The 9,386-nt window shown below is 40.4% G+C and overlaps 1 protein-coding gene across 2 annotated transcripts in view; it reads right to left on the reverse strand.

The window, feature by feature from the left end:
• The window catches only part of LOC109934064 (plexin-A2), a 434,576-nt gene that overhangs the window by 115,783 nt on the left and 309,407 nt on the right, over positions 1 to 9,386 (reverse strand). For both annotated transcript variants that reach the window (XM_048612014.1, XM_048612015.1), the window contains one exon: positions 4,119 to 4,309. In XM_048612014.1, coding sequence (XP_048467971.1) covers positions 4,119 to 4,309 — 191 coding nt within the window. The remainder of the gene's footprint in view (positions 1 to 4,118; positions 4,310 to 9,386) is intronic.

Here is a 9,386-nt window from a genome sequence, read left to right on the forward strand (position 1 = left end):
CATAGAACATAGAACATAGAACATAGAACATAACAGCGCAGTACAGGCCCTTCGGCCCTCGATGTTGCACCAAACTGTGAAACCAATCTGAAGCCCATCTAACCTAAACTATTCCATTATCATCCATATGTTTATCCAATGACCATTTAAATGCCCTTAAAGTTGGCGAGTTTACTACTTTTGCAGACAGGGCATTCCACGCACTTACTACTCTCTGAGTAAAGAGCCTAGCTCTGACATCTGTCCTATATCTATCACCCCTCAATTTAAAGCTGTGTCCCCTCGTGCTAGCCATCACCATCCGAGGAAAAAGGCTCCCACTGTCCACCCTATCTAATCCTCTGATCATCTTGTATGTCTCTATTAAGTCACCTCTTAACCTTCTTCTCTCTAACGAAAATAGCCTTAAGCCCCTCAGCCTTTCCTCATAAGACCTTCCCTCCATACCAGGCAACATCCTGGTAAATCTCCTCTGCACCTTTTCCAATGCTTCCACATCCTTCCAGTGACCAGAACTGTACGCAATACTCCAAGTGCGGCCGCACCAGAGTTTTGTACAGCTGCAACATGATCTCATGGCTCTGAAACTCAATCCCTCTACCAATAAAACCTAACACACCGTACGCCTTCTTAACAACCCTATCAACCTGGGTGGCAACTTTCAGGGATCTATGCACATGGACACCGAGATCTCTCTGCTCATCCACACTACCAAGAATCTTACCATTAGCCCAGTACTCTGTATTCCTGTTACTCCTTCCAAAGTGAATCACCTCACACTTTTCCGCATTAAACTCCATTTGCCACCTCTCAGCCTAGCTCTGCAGCTTATCTATGTCCCTCTGTAACCTGCAACATCCTTCCGCACTATCCACAACTCCAGCGACTTTGGTATCATCCGCAAATTTACTAACCCATCCTTCTACGCCCTCATCCAGGTCATTTATAAAAATGACAAACAGCAGTGGCCCCAAAACAGATCCTTGAGGTACACCACTAGTAACTGATACACCTCAAAAGAGCTGAGGTGCAGAGAGTTGACAGCATAAAGTTCCCAGGAGTGACAATAACGAACAGTGTGTCCTGGACCTCCCACATGGACGTGACGGTCAAGGAGGCACAGCAACACCTCCTCTTCCTCGGGTGGCTTAGGAAATTTGGCATGTCCATAAGGACCCTCACCAACTTGTACAGATGCACCATAGAAAGCATTCTATACGGGTGCATAGCAGCCTGGTAAGGCAACAGGTCTGCCCAGGACCATAAGAAGCTACAGAAAGTTGTGTGCACAATCCAGACCATCATGGAAGTCAACCTCCCATCCATGGACTCTATTTATACTCCTCGTTGCTGCAGAAAGGCTGCCAACATCAAAGACCCATCCCACTCTTGTAATGCTCTCCTACAACCTCTTCCGTCAGGCAGAAGATACAGAACCTTGAATGCATGGACCAACAGGTTCAAGAACAGCTTCTTCCCTGCTGTTATTAGACTGATAAATGGACCTCTATAACCTGAAATAATGTTGATTTTACTTTGTGCACCTCCTGTGCAGCCTTAACCTTTTACGCCTCGCTCTGCCTAAGCACCCTATGATCTGTATGTCCTTATTTGCTGTGGTCTGTCTGTATGGCTCGCAAATCAAAACTTTTCACTGTACTTAGGTACATGTGACTACAATAAAATCAATCAAACCAAAACATGTAGACAGAGTGGTGTCGGCGGCGTTTGGCATGCTTACCTTCATTGATCAGAGAACTGAGTACAGGAGTTGGGGCATCATGTTACAGCTGTACAAGACATTGGTAAGGCCACATTTTAAGTACTGCAAACAATTCTGGTTGCTCTGCTAATGGGAAGGGTTTTATTAAACAGGAGACAGGGATGTTATCAAAACTGGAAGGTTTGAGTTAAGGAGAGGCTGGATAAGTTGGGACTTTTTTTCTGGAAAGTCAGAGGTTTATAAAATCGTGAAGGCATAGATTAGGTGAATAGCCAAAGTGTTTTCCCAGGGCACGGGAGTCCATAATTAGAGGGCATAGTTTTAAGGCGGGATGGGAAAGATTTAAAAGAGACCTAAGGGCAACCTTTCCATACAGAAGGTGGTATGCATATGGAACAAGCTACCGGAGGAAGAGGTAGACGTGGGTACAATTACAACATTTAAAAGGCATTGGGACTGGTACAGGGATAGGAAAGGTTTAGAGGGATATGAGTCAAATGCTGGCAAATGGGACTAGTTCAGTTTAGGAAACCCGGTCACCATGGACAAGTTGGGCCAAAAGATCTTCCCCTAGTAGACCTGCTGTAAGTTTCTTTGGGATACAGATTAAACAGTGTGTGACATGGATTATGGATGGCAAACAAATGGAGGGTTATTCCATTATACCTTGCGAGAGGACGGTGGGGCAAGATATATGCAGAAGCTGCTTGACACCTGAGCAACATTTCATTGATGGTTCAGAGTTTTGGTTTGGTTTTGATGCCAAGGCAAATAAAATCTTGCCTGATAACTGGCAAATAGTTGTTCATAATCTGTTTGTGACTAAGACCTGCTCTTCATAATTTACTGTTCATATATCTAATGGAACGTAATTTATGGTAAAACAACGCATACACATTTGAAAGCAAATGGCAGTGAGGTAGATCACAAAGATGCGTGCAGAATTGTTTTCTGCACATTTAATAAGTGCCTTTGATGGCAGGAAATTACAAAACTAATCTTCAGAATGTCATTGTTGTTTAAAGAAGGGTAATGTTTCTATATATAGAGATACAGAAAATAGGTGCAGGTGTAGGCCATTCGGCCCTTTGAACCCACACCACCATTCAATATAATCATGGCTGATCGTGCAATTGCAGTATCCCACTCCCGCTTTCTCTCCATACACCTCAATTTCTTTAGCCATAAGGGACATGTCCAGCTCCCTTTTGAATATATCTAATGACATGGCCCCAACAGCTTTCTATGCAAGAGATTTCCATAGGTTCACAACTCTGAGGGAAGAAATTCTTCCTTATCTCAGTCCTGAATGCCTTACCCTCATTCTTAGACTGCGGCCCCTCAGTCTGGACTTCCCCAACATATGTTCAAGGATTCTCCAAACTTATTTCATTCTGAAGGATACAGATTATTTAGGACACCAAAACAAGCAGGCATGTTATTTCAAAAGGTTGTGAAAGTCTGAAAAAAACTGGTGATTGTCTGGTGCATTTCCTAAATTGAATGACAGTAAATTACTGCTGCAAAATCCTTGAAATTTCAGTTTTGCAAGGGCTAACAAAAAAAACTTTGGCTCATTATCTTGTCATATGCTTAGCTTATACTCATTTTAGAATTATCTTCCCTGAGGATTTGGCATGAGGCACTGATAAACACATACAAGCCAGGCCATACAACTCTGAAGAACAATCGTACTTCATAAAACTAAACAGCACATATACATGCTGTAAAACTGAAGCTATAAGACAAATTAGTTTGTCAACATTAAGCTTTTGGGTCAACAAATAAGCAAGCTATATTTGTACTCAGGAAAAGTGTTTTTGTGATGGGTCGGTTAAAATGGCTGGCCTGCACACGATAACTCAGTCACCTTGGGTAAGGTTCTTAATGTTACATTTATATAATGAGCCAATCAATTTGGGTTAATTAGATTCCCCACTTTGAACAGAGTTTAATTAGAGTTTGTGCACTGGAGCAGAATATATGGGACCAACAAATGCAAAAAGTTCACAATTGGTTTATCTAACAAGGCTAGCATTCATGAAAACCAAATGGCTAACATTGTTAGATAATGTTTTTGTTGACCCCTCTGCAGTATCAGGTTATAAGCCAACTAGCAGCAATCAGCAAATTTATTATGACAGCAGGGTTTCTACCTTATTCAAATCTTATTTGAATCATGGTAGATTTATGACACTCAATAAGAAAACAATTAGGAAAAAATGAGTATTATATCCCAGGCTTCATGTGAAAGTTTGTGAAGAATGGATACTGAGGGAAAAGTTATTTGAGAATATCATTCACCAGGCATTCATGGAGCAGCTAAAAACAAACACTATTCATCAGATGCCACAGGGCATCATGGAGTAATAGAAAATAATAATATTTCTCTTACTTTTGTAATACGAGGATTGGTGCACTTCATGTTTTTGCTGGACAGATCCAACCATTGAGAAGCAGCAATGGGGCAATGGTGCCTCAGAGTACATCGTCCTTCACCACTACACCAGCCACACTCAAACTTCTGGTTCGCTTTCAGGCAAAGACCACAGCTTTCTCTCAGTGCATCACACTTGTACAGGTGAACTGCAATCAGAGGGAATTCAAAAAAGAAAAGCAACATACAGTGTTTAGGTGAATTTAGACTTCAGCATTTAACAACGATAAGTTATACAATACTGATCAGAAAATTGTAAATAAAGAATTCAAATCAGGTTAAAGTAAATGGGGCACAGGGATTTGATATTGTGACCACCAAACTGATGAGCACAGTTGACCTAGTGGTATTATCACTGGACTGTTAAACCAGAAACTCAGATAATGTTCTGGGGACCCAGGTTCGAATCCCACCACGACAGATGGTGGAATTTGAACTCAATAAATATCTGGAATTAAGGGTCTAATGATGGCCGTGAATCCATTGCCAATTGTTGGAAAAACCCATCTGGTTCACTAATGTCCTTTAGGGAAGGAAACTGCCATCCTTACCTGGTCTGGCTTACATGTGACTCTGGTTGATTCTGAACTGCCCTCTGGGCAATTAGGTATGGGCAATAAATGCTGCCTAGTCAGTGACGTCCTCATCCCGCGAATGAATAAAAGAGTAATTCTAATCAGAATTGCAGGGAAAGGTTTGCAGCTCAATAGTGATATGGCATTAAGAATTCTTAGGGGCTCTGGTCAAGAAGAACATTCAACATCCCCCCTCACACCTCACATCTACAATTCATTACAATTCCCAACATTCCATGAAAGTGTTCTGCATTGTTACAAGTACTACCAGACACCCATATTTACATTGGGTCCCAGGCATTTGATACATTAGTCTGCCTTGAATGCAAGATTTGTGATAAATAAACTTAGGCAAGGGCTCACTTTACTTCAATGTAGGAAATAGATGGGTGACGTGAAGGATCAACAATCAAGATATGCTGGTGAAGTGACACTGTTCAACTGATGTAGGCGGGAAGAGATGGGGAGTGTTGCCTTCATGCTGAGAAAAATGTTATGACATTGGAAAAGGTTTACAAAAATACTGCTAAGATCATTACTCTTGCTACAGATACCATCTGCCACTTTATTTCTGAAACTTTATCAGCACTAACAACTTTTAAGATCCATCTTAAGCCCTCACATTTTCTCATTAACTAAGAAAAGCTTTTATTCAATCTGTAACATAATTGTATTTACTTTTTATGTCTCCTCAATAAACCAATACTGCAATGGAAATCTGTGACTTAATAAAATTCAAGGCAGCACATGCAGTGATGGGCTACAGCTTTTGGTAGCCATGATTTGCATTCATGCGTTGGTTTCACTGCTTAAAAAAAAATCTAGGTGCATCGCACAGGCATAATGAAGAACTACGAGACACTGGTCTAAAGAAGGCGAAGAAAATGTGACCAAAAATCCAAAACAGATTTTGAAGAGAAGCAAGAGATAAAGGTGTGCTGGGTGTGGAAAAGAGTATGGTGAAGCAATTCCAGAGTAAAGGAGCTAGACCACTGAAGCATGACCACAAATTAAGAAAGTAGGAGGTATCATACAAGGAGCTTTTTGAAAGGAATGAGGCATTCGTGGGAAAGTGGTGTTGGCATTGTATTAGGGAAGATAGGTTTAGAGACAGAGAGAGGTGAAACCAAGGAGAAATTTAAACACAGCAAGGGCAGTGTGCATCAGCAAGACCAGGGACAATTGAGAGTGGGTCTTTGGCAGGATAGAATCTGGGTGTGAATCATCTAATGTGTTCACAGGAGGGAAGCTATGAGATCGGCCAGGAGGACCTTAGCAGAATTGAGTCTGTAATTAACAAAAATATGAACAATACATGAAATGGATATTGGGCTGAGAAAGGAGTAGAGACAAGGAGAGGTAGAGAAGATATGAGATTAGGGTAAAACAGGACACGAAGTTGCAAGCAGTCTGGTTAAGTCCTACAGCAGACATAGAGGCTGAAATTAGTCAGGTAGCAAAGATACTGAGTTTGTGGTGGGGGGCTAAATATAATGGCTTCTGTCCTTTTAATGTTTAGCTGGAGAAAGTTACATTCAGCTGGAGAAAATTATATTCACTCAAACTTGAATGTCTCAGAAGAAGCGCAGGGATCTATAGTGATAATGTAGAGGAAGATGTATGCTTCATCAAGATACAAGTAGAAACCTGTCCTTGTCTATGGAAGGCTATTAAAGGGAAGAGTCATAAAGAGTGATGACAGCTAAACGGAAGACCTATAAGCTCCTCACACTTCATATTCAAGAAGAGGCAGGTGCATTCAATGAAAAGAGGTTAAAGGTGGTGTTTGGTTGCAGAGAAAATAAAGTATGTTGGGGTTACGTTTATCCTTTTAAAGGATCCTAGAGTAGTTGGTAATTTTGCAAGAAAATGAGACAATGCTTGACATGGTCAAATCAGAACTGGCTTCACCATCTATGTACAGCATGCTCAAATTTATATTTCTTAGGTTTGCTTCCCAAAGTCTGTATCTAATATTGAAGGAAATTGTGATCAGGTGGCCAGCAGGAGAAATGGCTACAAGTTACAATCAAGCATGCTGGGAACTTTGGTCAAGCTAGGTTAAGCTCTGACTAAGGTTAAAACTGTAGCCAGATCATGTTGTGACCTGTCCTGTATGCTGTGATGTGCAGTTTCCTATGTTGACCAATTAAGGGAGATGTCATGGTGGTTTGCTAGACATACTGGCACAGCTATTACCTTATATGAAGTATGGAATGTGGCTGTTTATGACTTGGTATAAACATTTGGGAGTCAGCAAGAACTGCAGATGCTTGAGTCAGAGACAACACAGTGTGGAGCTGGAGCAACACAGCAGGCAGCATCAAAGGAGCAGGAAAGCTGACATTTCTTCTTTCTGAAGAAGGGTCCTGACCCAAAACGTCAACTTTCCTGCTCCTCTGATGCTGCCTGGCCTGCTGTGTTCCTCCAGCTCCACACTGTCTAAACATTTGGGAGTTGTTAAGCAGTAAACTCCATAGACTAGGATTGAATATTGCGATCAGGGTTTGGTCAATTTAGAGTTCTGAGTGCCAGAGACATTTTAGTGGAACAAAGGATTTTGCAGGAGTGAGACCAACATTTGAGAAGCATGTGTCTTGACATCATCTTCAGAGAAGACAAAGGACCACGAGGCAGGGCCTACACTGAGCGCAAAGTTGGTCACTTCACTCAAATCGGAGCGGTATTTATTTCAAGTCAAACTTTTGGAGTTAAAAGTTAGCATTAAATACGAATGAAGTTAAAATTAAAGTGAAGTTGAATGGTGAGTTAAAGTTAATTTAGATGAAATAGGAAGTAAATGTTTGTATGTTTTATATTGAGTATCAGTATCTAAGGGGTTAAATAAAGAAATGCTTGTTTGATAAATTCTGAGTCAGCTCCCTGTCTTTTGTCTGTCACACAAGAGAAGAACACCTGGGTGAAAGGCTCGAGTGCTCTTTTTGGGCAACAAAATAATAGGGACAGCAGTTGGCTCATGCTTACCAAAGTGATACAGCAGTCTTTTAGACTCCTTTCAATATCACCAGATAATACAATAGGAACTAAGTATTCCAAAAGCAGCAGCATGTTAGTCATTTTGAAAATTAGGGCATTCAGGTTTTCACCTTCATGGTCTACATGTCAAATTTCATCTTCATCAGAAACAATCTTTTCCACAAAAGCAAAAAATCACATTGTATATCATTTGAATAATTAAATCCTACCTTGTTGGTATTGTCCCATTTTTCAAGTTAGCTAATTAGGTATTTGAATGTTTTCTGGCAATATTTAATATTTAGTAATAAAACTGATATAACTGGAAGTGTCACTTGAAGAAACATTAGAGGACAGTGTCAGACATTCAAAAGGAACATCTTTACAACATCCATATGCACACTGGTAGTCTTCCTTTAGGGGTTTGTTTATAAATCATTTTGGCATTGCATTCTTCTGTCCAAAAGAGGAAGAAATATTACCTCTGTTGAAGGTGTGAATATGTAGGAATTATCCAATAATTTCATTAACATAAAAAACACACGAATTAATTTTGTCTGACATTTTAAAATCAATGTTATCATTCTGAAGCAAAATATTCCTTCTTGCATAACGAGTGGATACTCTGCTCATACGTGGCAAGATTAAGCAGATCTCTCACTCAAAGTGCTTCGGAATTCAGAGGGAAAGCAGTTTAATAAAATGCTAAAGTGAGGGACGTACATTATACAAAGACATTAGAGAACAGGAGGTATCACTTAGCACAGAGTGAACCCTAATAACATAATGACATGTAAAACATCTGATGGTACTAATGTCAATTTCAAAACCTTGCTATCCAGCCCTATTGTATTTGAAATATGTTTACCAGCAGTAAGTTTTGCAAGTTAAACACAAAAAAAAACTGGCACGGGCCTTTTATCTCCAACTAGAATATTAGTATTCACACCTCACTATAGGAACAAGTGTGAACCTCAAATAAAAGGTAGATTTTCTCAGGCAACAGGTTACCGAGCTGCTTTCCATTTTTGTACTCAAAGATGTCATATACGCAAATACTGCATCAGTTTACAGTGTCCTAAGACAAGTCAACATGTTCTAACCAATAAATATTGGATTCAGGGTGTAGAAGGCTGTTTCAGAGGAGAAATGAGTGGTGCTGCACTAATTAGCGTTATCATTTGGTTGCACCAAAGATCAACAGAGTATTTGCAGTTAGAGGTTGTCTTTTTCCACATCAACATATTCAGTATGAAGTTGGAACTATTGTGTTTCACACCTGATGCCATCATTACAAAAATATTATCATGGCATGGAGACCAAACATGGAATATAACACTAGAATCAGAATTAATTATCCCATATAAGCAATTAGAGGTACCACCCCAAAACAGCAGAAAACATTTTACTCAAAAATAATCCAAAAATTTAAGGAAAATGTTTGGCAGCAAGGCAAGTGTATCAATCCTATATAGAGGTAGTAGGAACTGCAGATGCTGGAGAATCCGAGACAACAAGGTGCAGAGCTGGATGAACACAGCAGGCAAAGCAGCATCATAGGAGCAGGAAGGCTGACGTTTCAGGCCTCGACCCTTCATCCCGAAACGTCAGCCTTCCTGCTCCTATGATGCTGCTTGACCTGCTGTGTTCATCCAGCTCTGCACCTTGTTGTATC

This window comes from Rhincodon typus, chromosome 25, assembly GCF_021869965.1.
Source record: "Rhincodon typus isolate 14 chromosome 25, sRhiTyp1.1, whole genome shotgun sequence".
Classification (NCBI taxonomy): Eukaryota; Metazoa; Chordata; class Chondrichthyes; order Orectolobiformes; family Rhincodontidae; genus Rhincodon; species Rhincodon typus.